This window comes from Hypanus sabinus, chromosome 2 (assembly GCF_030144855.1).
Source record: "Hypanus sabinus isolate sHypSab1 chromosome 2, sHypSab1.hap1, whole genome shotgun sequence".
NCBI classification, from domain to species: Eukaryota; Metazoa; Chordata; class Chondrichthyes; order Myliobatiformes; family Dasyatidae; genus Hypanus; species Hypanus sabinus.
This window is the reverse complement of record NC_082707.1, coordinates 78546377-78563956: the sequence shown is the minus strand read 5'-3', so window position 1 is coordinate 78563956 and position 17580 is coordinate 78546377. Positions and strand designations below refer to the sequence as shown.

Below are 17580 nucleotides of genomic sequence, written 5' to 3'. Positions count from 1 at the left end.
GACCTCTTTAAATGATGATCATAACTTGGATTATTAGTTGTCCATTTGCCTTGACTGAATGTACAGATGTGCCCTAGTGCTTTAAGGGGAAAATGGTGGCATGAGAGAATTTAACAGAACTGTACAGGCAGCAGATGAAAGTGGCTGAGGGAGATCTTCACTTTTTGTGGGATGGAAAAGGAGTAAGTCTGCTTCACATCCAGGAAAGAATGCAATTGGCTGTAGAACAGGCAAAATTGCAGAAAGAGAAAATAATATTACCGCTATTGTAATCTCAAAACTAGCCAAATAAAATAGGATGAAAAGTGTTAACATTCCAAACCAAAGATGCCAGGTGAATTTCTCATTGATGCCAGTAAACAGTAGACAACCAGCATCCGGTAAATTATCATCCTGGTACAAACAATGTTTGGCTTTGAATAAGATGGCCAAAATGCAAAAGATAGAAGACAGACATTAGAAGATGAAGATCAAATCTTCTCTCCTCTCTCCTCTTCTATAAGATTCTTCCTTCTTCAACCCTTTACCATTCCCACTTATTACCTCCCATTTTTGCACTTCAACTCACTCCCCCACCTACCTAACCCTCTGCACTCTCACCTGACCTCACCCATCACCAGCCATCTTGTGCTGCTTCTCCTTACCCCACCTTCTTATTCTGGCTTCTTCCCTCCTTCTTTCCATTCCCCAATGAAGGGTTTCTGCCTGAGATATTGAGTCTTTATTCTCTTCCATTGGTGCAACCTGACCAGCTGTGTGCATTGCCCTGGATTTCCAGCACCTGCAAAATCTCTTGTGCTTGTACGATAAAGTATATTTTGCATAACATTATTAGGAACAATAATTCTGAGGTGTTTTTGGGAGTATTAGCTCATACTTTTTTTAAGATTAAGTCACGTAAGGAATTGATTGGAAGATAATAATTTCCTGTGTGCTGCACCTGATAATATTCATTGGACAACTATTGCACGCCATCAACACAGGTGCCCAGTGATCTTGCTCCTCTCCAGAGTAAAATTTGTAAGATTACACTGATGGATGAAGGAGGGAAAGTGTTTTGAGTTTGATACTACAACAGACCCAAGGACCTGCATGACCTATCCTCTCCCCTTGTGACAGTGACATCAGAAATCCAAAGGAAGTTCACTTGTCCCTCATTTGTTGAATCTGTGGTGAGGAACACAAAAGTGATGTTAGCATTTATTTCAAGAGGACAAGAATATAAAATCAAGGACATAATGTTGAGACTTTATAAAACACTGGAGAGGCCTTATTTGGAGTATTATGAGCAGTTTTGGGCCCTTTATCTTAGAAACTATGTGTTGATACTGGAAAGGGTTCAACAGAGGTTCACAAAAAGGATTCCAGGTTCGAATGGCTTGTCATATGAAGAGCGTATGATGGCTCTGAGCCTAGTATTCACTAGAATTCAGAAGACTGAGAGCAGCCCTCATTGAAACTTATTGAATGGTGAAAAGTCTTGATAGAGTGGACGTGGAGAGGATGTTTCCTGTGGTGGGAGAGTCTAGGACCAGAGGACATAGCCTCAGAATGCAGGTGTACTTTTAGAACAGAGATGAGGAATAATTTCTTTAGCTAGAGATGGTGAATCTTTGGTATTCATTGCCACAGGCAGCTGTGGAGGCCAAGTCTGTACATATATATTTTCAAGGCAGAGGTTGACAGATTTCTGATTGGTCAAGGCATGAAGGGATACGGGGAGAAGGCAAGAGATTGTGGCTGAGAGGAATAATGGATCAGCCATGATGAAATAGCAGAGCAGACTTAATGGGCCAAATGGTCTAATTCTGCCCCTATATATGGTCTTATTTACTTACAATGTCTGTGCATATCAACAGTTAAATGAAAACATAATTGTTTATGCCTATTAAGTGATCATTTAAATGTTTAAGCAACAGAAATACCACATAATAACAGGTGACATGAAAGAAAACAAGCGCTTAAAGATATGTTCCCACACAATCCAAAGGAATGATGTATGACTGCATTGTATTGAAAATTATCACTCTGTTGCTTTGGCAGAAAGGATAGTTATATCTTTACAGTGATTGCTTATTAAATAAATGTTTTAATTAAACATTTCCCTTAAGGAAATGTTCAGAAACTAACAAAGTATTTCACAAAAACTGTGTTCAATTGTTCTTTGTTTCATCTAATTCTGCCATTTTTATTGTGAATAGTCAACTTTGTTCACTGCCACAGTCAAACCGAATATAGTAGACTGCTAATAAAGATGGTTATTGTGCAATTCTTCAATTTGCTCTATTGACTTAAAAGGTAAATAATTAAAATTAAGAGAAGCGGATTAAAATTCATTGGCAAGAAACGATGGGAGGGAAAAGAGAGGTGGGTTTTAAATTTCCAACACACTGGCAGTGGGAACACTGTCAACAGATGGAAGAGCTGATCTTTCTCAGCAAAATGATTGCTAGATTAGCTTTAGCTCAGCAATTCCATTTATCAGTTAGTTCAGAGCTTCCTGGTTAATTAAGCATAAAGTATCTAACAGCATGCAGACATCAGCTCTGGTGCACATGCTTGAAGTCACATTGCACAGCATTATATTTGAAAGACCCTTGTTTTCCCTACCTCTCAGGTCCCTTTTCCACTTTTCCCACTTTTCCCTCCCCTGCCCATTACCCATAACTTTCTCCCGTTGGTTCCCCATCTCCTTTCCATGGCCCGCTAGCCTCTCCCATCAAATTCCTTCTTCTTCAACCCTTTGCCTCTTCCATGGTCACCTCCCAGATTCTCATATTATTCACTTTTTCACTGCATACCTGCCTCCTATCACCTTGACTCACCTATCACCCACCAGCTCATGATCCTTCCCCTCTCCTAACCCTTCTATTCTGGCTTCTGCCCCCTTTCTTTCCAACCCTGATGAAGAGTCTCTACTTGAATCCCTCCATAGATGCTGTCTGACCTACTTTTTTTCCTCCAGCATTTTGTGTGTGATTACTTGAATACATTCTGTTGTTCCTTACATTACAAAAGAGGCAAATGAGTAGTGAATGAACAGAACTGCTCCTCATTCAGTGCTGTCTCGCCACAGGCTATATTGGGAATTTAGGGAACTTCTTCTCTGCTGGAGTAAGAGGAAAATGTCTGCAGACAATCCCAGGAAAAAATACAGAGCTAGCTACAGAATCAATAGTAAGAAGTGTGAATCTTTTTCTAGACTGAATTACCTTTTCCAGTCAGGAATACTGTACACAGCTGCAGATTCACTCAAAACCAGCTAACATCGACTGCAGGGTTAGTCCCAAAAATACCAGACTATTCAAATGAAGATGGAATCTCTGGTGACAGAATCTTATCCCATTCAAATATCTTGTCCATGACACAGTCACCTGGAGTAGGTATCAGAAGCCAGTGAAAATCAGAAGTCAGTCTTGCATATAATCTAAACTCTTAGTATTTACATTTGGAGTTGTATTTGATGTCTTCAAATCAATGCAGAACCTTCACCTACTATACAATCTATCAAGTAAAGTTTATTTTTGTTTAACTATATACATGTGTTGTAGCCCGGGGAAAAGTACACACTCAGGACAACTACTTTTTTGGGTTTTAATTCCTTTATCTGTTTTAGATGTTTAAGTGCCAGAAGAGGGTCGTAAAACAAAACAAACAACTTTACAATTAGACCCTACCGTTACAATCTCTGTTTAACCTTCGATCCATACACGTGTCTCAACCAATTGCGTGTGCAGTATAAAAATACAAAGAAAATCGCACAAACCTAATACAGTACTAATACGGTAGTGGCAATTCTGAAGAAACACAATACAAACAACATTAGAATCTCCCCCAACCCTGTATTTTATACATAGCAGCAAAAAATATATGTGAATATATCTCATCTAAGATGTCTATTACTCTTTCGTACACATGTGCTGAACCCCCCGAACCGAGACTAAACATTCACGTTACGCGGTTACATGCACAATCAGTCATGATATAATAAAGTTAGACAAAAGGTACATTTTGACACAACTTTTACAAGATATTGCCTGGTAGTTAAATTACAGGAAGACTCAGCTACCTGGCCTGTGAGGAACTTTGCAAGCCATGCTATCTAGTGTCGAGTTCTTTACTCGTGAAAACCTAAAGCATCCGCATGTAAAGCATGTCAAATTACCGATATTCTCGATTCGCCAACAAATATAAACAAATTCACATGGATATTGTAAATTAATGCTCACCTTTCCTCACCATGCCTAGCACCTCTGGGGGAACTTGATTCCACCGCCTTACCAGTTTCGGCAGCAGAAAGTAAATGGTCTCCAGCTATCCCGCGCATGCATAATGACGTCACCATTTCCACTTAAAGACACAGACAACTATTCTCACTTTACCTGGATGAAAGCCTGAGTACACTTTTTAAAGATAATGAATAGCATTCGATGGTCACCCGGTTACACATGTATACCTCAGACAAGGCAATGTTTCTCCGAACTAGGGTGTAATCCACAGTAGTACACATAACACACATATAACACATGAAACCCCAATTTACTGGGCATCTCTAGAGATGCAGTTTATTAACAGCCACCGGACTCAGCAAAGAGAAAAGCACCTTTCCCAGACTCCTTATGTCAAGGGTAAATATAACTTGGGTCCCACCAGACCTGTGAGATTCGGATGTCTTGCCCACATGAACTCCAATCTGTATGAATTCTGTGTAATTTACTGCCCCCATGCTAATGCCTGTCTGCAAGAAATAACAGACCATACACTGCATACTATTATAAAGAAAGTATATTTATGAATGCTAACTTAACCAGACCATTATTAAAGAAAAGACAAAAAACAAAAGGACCCATCATAATTATATAGAGCTCAGAAAACTAGGGGGCTATGGATAACCCTCGTTAATTTCTCAGGTAAGGACATGTTCAGCACAGTTTTGTGGGCCAAAGGGCCTGTATTCTGCTGCAGGTTTTCTATGTTTCTATAATTAAGCAGTCAAATGTGCACAGTTGGAGATCAAATCTTTCAAAAGCCATTATGTCCAATGTACTCACTATGCCAACTCCTGTTCACTGATCTCCGGTAGAATTCGCCCTCTTAGGCTTCATGGAATTACGCATTTCTGCCAGATTGAATCCTTTCTCAAGCTTCTCCTCTCTCTACCTCCCACCAAAAAGACCTCAACCCACCTCAGTGTCCATCACAAAACCTTTCAGCTTAGCATTCTCTATAACCTTCTCCCGGTTCCGCCATCCTGATTGGATAACACGACATTTCTTAACAGGAACATCACTACCTCTTATCTTTAATGGCAACCCAAACACTAGCAGAGGAACACACAGCTTCTACAGAAAGCCATTATAGTAAATATCCTACAACATTAGCAGTAAAATCTTTACCAGGAGTTACACCCACAATAACTTATGAAAGTGAGAGTGAAATCTACAGATGAATTATGCATAAATAAACAAAGTGAAGTGCATAAATTAAATATTGCAGGATAGAAAATGGATTAATCAGTGACACTTTGTTTGTGATGCAGCTTGGAGGTTAGAAGCCTAATGGTCTGAGGAAAGAAACAGTTTTGCATCCTAACTGTTCTGTTTTTATACATCAGAGTCTCTAGCCTGATGGTTAAAAGTCAAAGAGTTCACTGAATGGATGGGTGGGATCCTTAATAATACTAAGGGCTGCATGTATGCAGTGCTCCTGATAAATGTCCCTGATGGATGGTAGGAAGGCCACAATGATCCTCTCAGCCATTTATATTCCTTTGTTGGGACTTCTGGTCTGATGCTCTTCTGCTCCCATACCAGATGTAGATGCAACTTGTCAAGGCACTCTCAATGGTGCTCTTCTGCACAGGAAGGGGTGCTGCAATAGGAGGATGATAATGAAAACTTTGAGGAAGACGTCATGCACCACAAGGATGCACCATTACAGAACTTGGGCTTTCTATTCTTTTGGGAACAGTGGGGTAAATGGTTGGGTTTACACCTGGTGCAACAAAGCAGGATTAGATGGTGGAGGTAGGTGCAGTGCTGGAAAATATAAGACAGAGATTGTAAACCTCCCCAGATATTGTATCTTGTTTCCTCTTTTCTTCATTCCCTGTCTTTTCTTTAAGTTCCTCTCTGAGGAGCTCGTGTCTTCCCATGCACCTATTTTCAACACTCTTTGATGCACTACGTTGTGGACTGAACATGAAGGAAGCATCTTCCATGACATCATGTTGGTCCATACTGAAGAGGTCATCTGGAATGATAAATTCAACAAAACCACATTGTCAGTATTCCAATGAATTGCCCCATCATATTTCACATTGCAGAGATAGATTCATGTTTCATTCCTTGTCTGAATAATTTGGAAAGGGTGGAGATTTATAGGATAAAGAAATCAAGGTTGTTGACTGGGTACTTTGCACATCCTGAAAACTGTATTTGCAAACCATCTAGAGATGAAGAGAAACACAAGAGACTGCAGATGCTGGAAGCTTGAGCAAAATAATAAGTAACTGGACAAACTCAGCGGGTGGAGTAATACCTGAGGGGGAGAAATTTGTTGGCAGTTCAGGTCAAGACCCTACATCAGAACCCTGTACAAAAAGAAAAATTACCTCTATGTATCAGGATTATTTTCACAAAAGGAAAGGGGGCATTTAGAACATATAGCAATCCTTACACTTGTATGGCAAAATGGACAAATATAATATTGAATCACCCATTTAAAAACATGGTACTGTATAAAATGCAGTAATGCAGGGCCCGTAAGTAAGGTGTCAGACTGAAATATTGACAATTCCTTTCCTTCAGCAGATGCTACTCAAGCTGTTGAGTTCCTCCAGCCATTTACTATTTTGTTGGAGATTAACAGGACTAAATCTTTTTTCCTGGAGTGAAAGCAAAAGTGATTAAAATGTAAATCCTGAGCAGCTACAGGTTTCTGGCCTGAAATGTTAACTCTGCTTCTCTTCCCTCAGATGCTGACTGGCCTGCTATTTCTTGCACTTCCTGTCTTTGTGTAACCTTCTGAGCATCTTCAACAATCAAGATGTAGAGGCAATGTTTTCTCTTGTAGGAAACTGTAGAACTAGGATCTTTGTTTAAAAACAAATATCATCAATTTAAGACAACTGAGGTATTCTAGTTTTTTCTTGACAGGTTTGTCAGTTTCCAGAGCTTCCTTCATCAAAGGGCAGTGGAAGCAGAAGCTTGCAATATTTTAAGGCAGAGGTAGATATATTCTTGATAGTCAAAGACAAGAAAGGTTACCATTAATAGACAAGCATGCCAAATTGAGTTCCCAGTCTGATTGCCCATGATTAATAGATGGCACAGCTAGCTTGAGGGACTGAGTGGCCTTCACTTACTCCTAGTTCATATTTTCATATGGGTATGCCATTTGGTTGCAGTTTATCTTCCACCGTATCCAAGCCAATCAGGATTTGGATATCCAAGAGTCCTCTCATTTTGATTGTTGTTATCTATGATCATTGACGTACATGGCAATTTTCTCAGTTACAACATACGTACTGGTTGGTGAAAGAAACCTCATTCACTTACTAATACACAGGCATGACTTGACAGAAATCCTGAATCTGTCTCTAGCTGGATCCTGAAGTGATCTGCAGGTTGAATGTTTGGTTACTTTTATATGGAGCAAGTTCATCAGGCTGAGCAAAGAGCACATTTCATTTAAGAAGGCTTGAGGAGTTCTGGCACTAGCTATGTGAGTGCTTAGGCTTCGCAAGACTCCACTGTTCTGACATAAGTTTGTGAAAGTATTCCCTGTGTGGAGTGTATGGTTCCTGCAACCCACGCGTCTGTCACAGGCTCCCCTCTGTTTTACAGTTGTGACCTACTCAGATGCTGAGGCTCCTGTGATTACCCAGTCCACCCCAACTCTGAATCCCAGAGTGTTGCTTCAGGTATTGGTGGCAACCCTCTGACACCTGTAAAAGATATGCACAGATCTAAACTGTAGATACCAAACAACAGATTCAGACTCAAGACATTCACCCCAAAGGTTTGTCAAAACAAAGTTCAACATATATAAAGAAAACGTTTCACATTTGTTTTAGCGTGTCACACCAGACAGTCAGCCATTCTTGTCTGGCGTGTGGTGTCAGGATTGGTCTCATTTCGGATTAACCGGGTCACGATATGAACATTCCTAACTAGACCCTTGTTTTTTTTTCTTACAAGGCCGAATGGCTAGCTCAATGCTCAGCCTGTCACAGATGGAAAGGGTACTCAGGGGTGGCCCGACTTGGATTTGAACTCAGGAGCCTTTGCTCCGGAGTCCGGCGCTGATGCCATTGTGCCACCAGCCGGCCTTCACAGTCACTTAGAAGAACAGGTTTGGAGCTAAGGTTTTTATTGAGAATTCCATTGTTAGCTCATTAAACTCCTTGGGAAAAACCATGGATCCTGTATTAAAACCAAACTGAAGTCACACATAATGACTGATTAACAGACTGAAATTAATCTGTCTCTCATTTCTTCACTACTGAAAAGTGTCCAACGTATAAATTTAGAACTGGAGAGCACAGTGGTTTCCATAATCATTTACAGAATTATCTTAGTAACTTCCCTCAGGAGTTCAAATCCTCTCTGCTTTGTTTTTCTGCCAATTGCCCTGTCAATTATTTGTTGTGACTTCTAATAGAATATCCACGGATGGGTTTGGGAATTTTGGAATTTCTGGCACCAAGATTGATTGTTCACAAGGTCAATGACGCAAAGAATAGGTAACCTCCTAAAACTGAGCTCTCGGGAACACTGCAGCAATGAACACAAACATAGCAAAGAATGTCTGAATGGCATCATTTTCATACTTGATACCATGCATGATGAAGAATTTTGTTTTTCATGTGATAGACTTTATCAACATATGAATTTCAGAATGATCTCTTGAAGAATTTCCTGGCACGTGTACAAGCTTACACTTTCAGAGGCTAAAAATATAACCGGGGTATTTTTGAACAAAACATCTGCCACAGCTTCACTGAGATTTGTAAGGGCACTGCAGGTTTGAAATTTCAGGTACAGAAAATATAAGTGAAAGCATGGGATTTTTCAAATCTTGTGAAATCTTGACTTGTACAATTCTTGATTTTCATTCAATATTTGTGCACTTGACACTTTGACACATAAGAAACCCCAGATATTTGAGGCAGTGTCCAATTACATCCCAAGCACATCTGGACTCATGGGAGAATCAAAGGGGATCACTGCACATGGATGTTTGGTGGGTTTATGCAGGCTGGTGGGATGAAGGGTTTATTTTCAGGCTTTGTGACTCAAAGTTCTAGGATGTTCGATGATGCACATATGGGATAATATTATTGTTGTTGTTAATATTATTATTAATAATAATAACTATGTACTTTATGGATCCTAAGAGGGAAGTTTGTTCATTACAGCAACAACATTTAAAATTACAAGGACAAAGCAAGTCCAAACTTGGTGCTCAGACCTGATTTCAGGTAGGTCTCCTATACTGTGCTCTCCTATTGTTCACACCAACCTTCCATCCTTGTAATTACTTTCATCCTACCCTGAGCTAGCAAGACTTGTCCAACACATCACTCTTCCATACCACAGTAGGGCCAAAAGTAGTAGTGGTTGAAGAAGGTAACTCACCACCACCTTTTCACAAACAATTAGGCATAGGCAATAAATATTGGGCTTGTCAGCAACAGGCAAGTCACAAAATTAATTTGATAAAATAAACATTGATAAATATGAACTATGCAAACTAATAAAATAATCAGAAAAAGTAATGGTTACGTAGTCCAACAGAAGATGCAGGAAATGATTGGCAGATCATGTAGCACCTGTGGAAGAAGAAACTGATAACATTTCAGGACAAAGACGTTTTGTCAGAACTGAAAATAAGAGAGAAACAAGTTAGTCAATTGCAGAGAATGGTGGTTTTCACGGCTTTTTTATGTCAAATAAAATGAAGATTATTAACAGGATGGAGAACACAACACAGGCATTCAGGATTTTGGGCACAAGATTCCAAACCCTCTGTAAATATTTATAAAAATGAAAATTGCAAAGAAATAACCTTTAAATAGAAAATACTTAGCTGTCAGGCAGTAGCTATGAAGAGAAAAGCAGTTACTGTCTCAAGATCATTCATTGGAACTATGAAAAAACATTCTTTTTCAAAATCAGAGAAGATAGAGGAGAAATTAATTAGACAAAGGGAATATATCTGTTAAGAAGAGACTGAATGAGTTAACATCAGTATTGTCAATTAATGTGGAATAATTTTAAAGGTGACAAACTGAATTCTGTTTCTTTAGTTTTATTAATATTGTATTAAATATGTAAATCCATATGTATGTCAACTTTACTGAAAGTTTTTTCCTGCTTATTTGCTTTTTGCAGACTGTCATTGTTTTTCTTTTGTATTTTAAATTGATACAAAATAATTGAAATTTGTTACTGAATTTTGATTGCGATTGCTGTGGAAAAAGAGAGGAGGAAGCTTGTAACGAGGGGAATTTGTTTCTCTTTTGTAACCCTGTAAATTTTCCCATGACATATCTTACCTAAACTTAGAATCTTCTCTATATAAGTAGGTGATAGAAATCACGTTCAATGCACAGTTAGAGATCTTAGAATCATTTGTATCACGAGAAAAAATTGCTTCAGCATGAGAGCTCTCAGGCATCTGTCAGTGGCTGTTTTGTTTTCATTCTTGATTCTGAACATGATCGATGATTCAACCTCTGCAAGTAAGTCTACATCTGTTATTTAATTAACTGCATTTCAAGGTACAGAATAAGGTTGATATTATTTCTGTTGATTTGTTATGTGGATTCCAGTTAATCGGGACCAGTACATTCTAGATTCTGCTCCTATTAAGAGAATGCCCCAGTTAGCCAAAGTTTCATGGAAATGGTTTAAAAGATATTTAAAAAGCTGAGTAACAAAGCTGTGTATTTAAATTAAATATGGAACAAATTAGAACACGACCAACACTACTACGGTACTATAAAACTGTATCAGTTCCTAATAGGTATCAACAGAGGAATTCCTCCAGTGTACACAGTGAATGAAATCAGCACAGACACCTGGTACAGATAATGGAGTGCCTTCACACAATGCAAGATGATTGTCAATACCCTTCAAATTCTTCATAGTTCTTAACTTGCTGAAGTAGTGAAATAGTTTCATTTCTTCCCGGCTGTTTCTGGCATCACCAAGCCTCAATGTTTGAAAACGCAGTGAGCAAGACAGTTCTGATTTGTCTTATTGGTTGTTTCTCAGCAACTAACAGTGACAAAAATCACTCCTTTTTGAATACAGACACACGCATCTGACACTATTTAAAAACTGTTCACTCTAAACATAGGGTAGCATCTAATGGCTGCACAAGTGCATGCGACTGATGCTAGTTAAACCCTGTCTGGCAACAGGCTCCTGCTCCAATTAAGCAGTATAGTGTGACAAATATATAATAAGGGAATCCTGGCAGTTTTCTCAATTAGTTTTTATTCTTTAAGAGTTTCCCAAATAAATGGCTGCCCTGATGAACCAATGGCCCAAAAAACCAGAATCCACTGTATAAAATATCGGACATCAGTAAGATGAAAGTCCTATTAATTATTAAAATTTATTTATGACCAGAGTTTATTGCCCATTCTTGAGAAGATAGCAGAGAAACATCAGATTGAGCTGTTGCAGTTGGTATATTAAAAGTATTGCCACAATATAGGATCTTCCAGAATTTGGTCCCAACTAAGGTAAAGAAATAGCAAAGGATTTCCAAATACTGCAAACTTGAATGGGAATTTACTGATGTTGAAATTTCCATAGGTCTTCTATCCCATTAGCACCATATTAGTATCAAGGAACTAGCGCTCACCTCAGCATATTTATGCAGCTTAATCAATACGTGGACTTTTGTGTTAATTCTAATACAACAAACATATATCTATCCACAATAGGCATTTAGCTGAGGACAAGATCAAGCAGTTTTCCTTTCCTGAAGGACATTAGTGAGCTAGTTGGGTATTTATAACAAAGCACAGCCACTCAAATTGACAATAGCTTATTTTATTCTAAATGTCATGATATTTATTAATAGCTCTCCAGAATCCATGGTGAAATTTAAGCCAGATCATTAATTCATATTTAAAGTCTCAATTTATATAAATAAATGATCATTAGAAGAATGATAACATTATAAAGGTGTTAATTATTTTTAATTCAAACTTTAATACACAAATGAACTATTGAATATTATAATTATAAAATTCTATAGTAAGTGTAATAAATATTCTTATCACATGAAAAGAATATTTATCATATGTCTTCCCAATTTTTCTCTCCTCAGTAGCAGACTGCTGTCTCCACTACTCCCAATCTCGACTACCATTCCGACTGATCTCTGGGTTTGTGATGCAACAGTCTAATGAGATGTGTGATATTGATGCAGTCATGTAAGTACATGGTACTGAACTATCATTTAGACTGAATTAGCACTGGGAATGTGCCTTAATTGACATTCTTTATTTGAATATGTTTTACAGATTCTACACAATTAGAGGACGAGCTATTTGTACAAATCCAGAAGAAAGATGGGTGAAAAGAGCACTGCACTTTCTCAGGTATGAGCACACTCTAATCTGTACCTAACTTGTTGCAGGTTAACTTGACTTTGTGTTAAAAGTGTAAATCTCATTACTACAGCAAATCAACAATTAAAACAATTTGGAAAATTTTTAGATGAAAATCTGGCTTCCCACTCACTCTCATCTATGACCTCACGCACAATCAAAATACCTTCCTTACTCACTAAAGAGATTAAAATAAATAACAGTGATATTTTAATCTATCTTTGGATATCATTTTACTTCTGAGCAAATTTCTATCAGACTTAAGATTGATTCAAAAGTTTATGTTATGTTTTATGGATCTTATTTGAAATTACAAGCACAATTATTTGAAAAATACTGTATGGTAATAGCTCTAGCATAATAGATTATTGATAAAAAGTTAGAGGACAGAATGTCGTAATGTATGTGTAAAAATAGTTCAGTTTTTTTTTATTTTGCCTGCATTTACCAGCTTTCCAGTTAAAGAAGTTTTTTCGGTAAATGATAACAATCACATGCAAGGCAGCTGCTGCAGGATATGAATAAGAATCATACCTGCAAAATTTGTTTATATATGTTTACTGTGGGTCTGACACCCTTGATTTGATCCGGATGCAGAAGCCAATGTTCTGCACCAAACATATGGTTTTTTAACTGAGATTGTTGACAGAGAATGAATGAAATAGCAATGTTCTAAATCATACAAACATTCTTTGGCTTAATGATTACACAATTTAAATAAAAATTGTGGAAAAAAAGAAAAACAAACCAAAAGCCAAGCTATTCCATATCTACAGAAAAACAGATTTATGCATTGGGCACGAGAGACCAGATGATGCAAACCTAAAATATCATAGGAAATGAATGAGGCAGCATCTGCAGATACAGCAGGCTAAAGGAAAAGAAAACAATTTGAGTTGGTAGCCATCTTCAAAATAAAGTGTAAGAGTTGGGCAGGGAAAATTTATTCAGTAAGCTTTATTAAAGATAGGGACTGAAATTGGCTACAGATCTGTTTTGTCTTAACATTAGAGACCAGATGATTAGTAATCAATTTCCTTTTGTCTTTTCCCCATAGCAAAAAGCTAGAAGAATTATCCGTTGTTGGATGAAATCATTCTCCAAAGCTATATTACTTAAACAATTATTTCTGCATAGCATCTATGTATTAAAGTATAGTTAATGACAACATTCCTCTATCTGCACTAAGTTGTAATGCTCAATTATTTTTTATTATTATTTGATCGCAAGTTTGTAATACAATGAAACCTATGTTTATTGTAAATCATTCAATGTTATTTTTATATATTTTCTGCAAAATTAAAGATCTAAAAATCCATCACTTTTTATTTTCCTAGTATTCTTTTCAAGGCCATAATACTAGGGTGCTTACCAGCTTTTCACACTTTACAGAATGAAATTAAATTCCTGGGTATCAACATATCAGATGAACCCAGCACATAGGTGTAATATTAAAGAAAATGCGACTTCGCTTTCTTAGCAACACACATAAAATGCCGGAGGAACAGCAGACCAGTCAGCATATCTTGAAAAGAGTCAACAGTCGACATTTTGGGCCAAGACCCTACTTCAGGACTGGAAAGGAAGGGGAGAAGTCAGAGTAAAAAAGCTGGGGGAGGGGAGGAGGAAGTACAAGATGGAGGTTACCCAAACAGAATATAAGGTGTTGCTCCTTCGACCTGAGTGTGGCCTCATCACGGCAGTAGACGAAGCCATGTTCATGCCATCAAGATAGATTTCAATGACTTCAAGGTCCCTAGCCCAGACTATCTCATTTTCACTATAGACATCCAGTCCTCATTCACCTCCTTCTCCCATCAGGAGGGCCTTAAAGCTCTCAGTTCCTTTCTGGGAAAAATATTTGTGTATGTTGCTTTGAATTCCCAGCAACTGCAGATTTTCTCATGTTTGAGTTTCTTTACCTTCTTGGATGGTTAAGGAGGTTTGGTCTGGTACCAAACACTCGAACAAACTTCTCCTGACTGGTTTTATCATGCCCTGTTATGGCAATTTGAATGTGCATCCCTCCCTACCATTGGTAAACCAAGAATCTGGAGGAGTTCAGGAAGGTGAACAGCATTTGTTGGAGAGAAGGAATTATCAATGTTTCTTGTCAAAACCCTGCATCAGGACTGAGAGTGGAGAGGGGAGAGAGCCCCTTTTCAATCACTGTGCTAAAATGGACTTTGGTTATTTTTATGTTCTAATTGTGTTCTTTCTTGTTCCTGCACCTGATTAACTCATGGTGATATAATTGTATTTCTGTTATATTTCTATGTCATATTATACATACTATCTATTATGAGTTACTATAAATTGCACATTTCACATTTAGACGGAGATTACATGAAGGATGACAGTAATAATAAAGTCAATTCAATTGCAAAAGCTGTGTACAATGTACAGTATGTTCAGTTTTATGTTTTTCTCGTGGATGCTGCTTATATGATGTTGTGTGCCTGGGGTGCTGCTGCAATTTAGCTTTTCTCTGCAATTGTGCATAGATATACTTATGCAGATGGCAATAAACTCAACTTTGACATGAACTTTCAGCAGCTCCTGTGGCTCTGATGCAAAGACAACATATACACAAACATCAGAAAACACACTCGCACCTGTGGTCACTGTTTTCTTTTCACTTTCCCAACACCCACCCTCCCCTTCCCCTCTCTGAATTTCCAAGCTTCCAGTCATATCTTTTCCTTTGGTCTCCCACTCAGCCCTCCCGCCTGCCCTCAGACCCCTTCCTTCTTGCCTTCACCTCCTCTTTACTTCCCTGCATCAGGTAACCTTTACATTCTCTCTCTTTCTGCCCCTTTGCTGTCTACCTTCTCCCACTAAACACCTGCAATCCAAGTCGTTTTCACAGTCTCCCTCACTCCCTGGACCTGGCGCCACTCCCCTACCTGCTCATGATGTGTAGTGTCCCATTGATGAGATGACAGGACAGGGTGTGGGGCTACCTCTGATCAGCAGGTCTCAGAGTGAAATAAAGTAGAGGAATGGGACTACTGAAGGAGGGCCAGCTCAAGGGTATCACCTCCAACTCAGTTTTCTCTCTCAACATATACTGCCTCCCGTTTAAACCATTCCCTCTTCTTTTCCCTCTGCCACCCAATCCAGGCTCCTCTGACTTTCACTACTTGTTGAAAGGGCATGGCTGGGGACGAACCCAGGAGCAGGACACAGGTGCAGAGACAGAGTTGTGAGGTGTTAGCACTGTCACAAATGTGGAACCTGTATCCGGGACAGTCTTTACACGGAGACAAGGTTTATGTAGAATATCCAGGAAACAATGCAAAACTTAGAACTGCCAGTCCTAAGGAATCAGGACCCGAGGTTTACTCACACTAGAGTCAACCAACGAATTGGCAGCCCATTGCTGTGACTCCAGGGTTCTTATCCTGCATTCACTGATGGAAAGCTGGTGTGCTGTAATCAATGGAGCTGGGAACAACTGGGCATCAGGCGAGGGGATTAAGTCCCAATCAAGGAGATAATAGCAAGATGGGGGATTGCCAGATGGGACCATGACACTACTGGTTGTGAAGCACAACAGGATATTTGTAATTGTGCTCATTCCTATACTCTATCACTGCCACATGAACCGGTAAAGAACCGACAGATAGGATGGTGAACAAGGCATATGGGATGTTTGCCTTCATCACTTTTGGCAAAGAATAAGACAGGAGGGATATTGTGTTATAATTTTATATTGATTAGGCCACCCTTTGAGTATCATGTGTAATTCTGTTTGCCACACCAGAGGAAGGATGTGATTGTGCAGGCGAGGGTACAGAGGAGATTCACTGGGATGTTTCCTGGATTCTTGTTTTTCAATTATAATGAGAGATTGGATAAATTGTTTTGTTTTTCACCCTTGAGACACAAGAGATCTGCTGGAAGAGCTCAGGACGTTGAACAGTATTTGTTGGTGGGGGGAAGGAATTATCAAAGTTTCACATCAAAACCCTGCATCTGGACTGAGAGTGGAGAGGGGAGATAGCCATTATAAAGAGAAAAGGCCCTTTTCAGTCCACCAGTCACCTTGAGATCTGTCTCAACAACCCCACCCCACCCCCATGTGCTGGCTATTACCCCTCTCACTAATGCAGTGGAGTTCAGAGGGAGTGAAGGGGAAAGGAAACATAAAGGACATGGTTTCAACCCAAAGCAGTAATAGTTCTTTAACCTCACAGATGCTGCTCAATTTCTCCAGCAGGTTGTTTTACCTGTAATGCAGCAGGCTGATGGGTGGCATCGCTATGAGGGACAACATAGAAGACAAGTTTCTTCTTCCCATGGCGAAGGCGTCTACAACAGGATCGCACAGGTTTAAGGTGAGAGAGAGGCGGTGTAGGGAGAATCTGAGGAAGAATTTTTTCACCCAGAGGGTGCTGTTTGACTCTAGGACCCTATGACATCTTGATTAAAGCACACACAAACACAAATTCCCACACTCTTTTGATTTATTTATAACTAAGCAGTAATTTACAGTAGCAAACTTAATTGGCAAGTATGCCAATTAATATACATTACCCCCAGTGAAGGTTAAAGGCTGTTGATGGGTATGTGTGAGATGGGTTAAGAGAAAAAGATTGGGATTTTCTCCAGGGGTTGCTCCCCTGGGGAGCTAATAAGGAACAAAGCAATTAAGAGTAGGAACAGGCCATTCAGCCCTTCACCTCTACTCACCCATTTAATAAGATCATGACTAATGTTTTACCTCAGCACCACTTCCCTGCATTAACCCCAGATCCCTCAATTCCCTAAATAGCTAAAAAATCTATCAAACTCTAACCTTATTTGGCTTCCTTCCATGTGGTTATAAATATAAAATAGGAAGACAGAAACCAAAAAGCAGGTCCGTGCAATGTGAGAAGAATTCAAAGCAGCCAGCAGATATTAAAAGACCAGCTTTATTCATCACACTTACATCGAAACAT

The 17580-nt window shown here is 39.0% G+C and overlaps 1 protein-coding gene and 1 long non-coding RNA gene across 4 annotated transcripts in view; one reads left to right on the top strand and one right to left on the bottom strand.

Moving 5' to 3' along the window:
• The window catches only part of LOC132380261 (uncharacterized), a 280768-nt gene that overhangs the window by 63478 nt on the left and 199710 nt on the right, over positions 1 to 17580 (bottom strand). For all 3 annotated transcript variants that reach the window (XR_009507712.1, XR_009507715.1, XR_009507713.1), the window contains one exon: positions 4230 to 6252. This is a non-coding gene — a long non-coding RNA (uncharacterized LOC132380261). The remainder of the gene's footprint in view (positions 1 to 4229; positions 6253 to 17580) is intronic.
• LOC132405047 (C-C motif chemokine 20-like) lies at positions 10628 to 13941 on the top strand. The gene is made up of 4 exons (XM_059989761.1): positions 10628 to 10747; positions 12352 to 12457; positions 12548 to 12625; positions 13692 to 13941. Exons 1-4 carry the CDS (start codon positions 10666 to 10668, stop codon positions 13723 to 13725), a joined length of 300 nt encoding a protein of 99 aa, XP_059845744.1. The 5' UTR covers positions 10628 to 10665; the 3' UTR covers positions 13726 to 13941.

Bases quoted from the DNA above. Each gene is read 5' to 3' on its own strand.
- LOC132405047 (XM_059989761.1), top strand. From the start codon at position 10,666: ATGAGAGCTCTCAGGCATCTGTCAGTGGCTGTTTTGTTTTCATTCTTG. The intron at 10,748-12,351 runs GTAAGTCTACAT...TTCTCTCCTCAG, and splicing joins CGATGATTCAACCTCTGCAA to TAGCAGACTGCTGTCTCCAC. The intron at 12,458-12,547 runs GTAAGTACATGG...TATGTTTTACAG, and splicing joins TGTGATATTGATGCAGTCAT to ATTCTACACAATTAGAGGAC.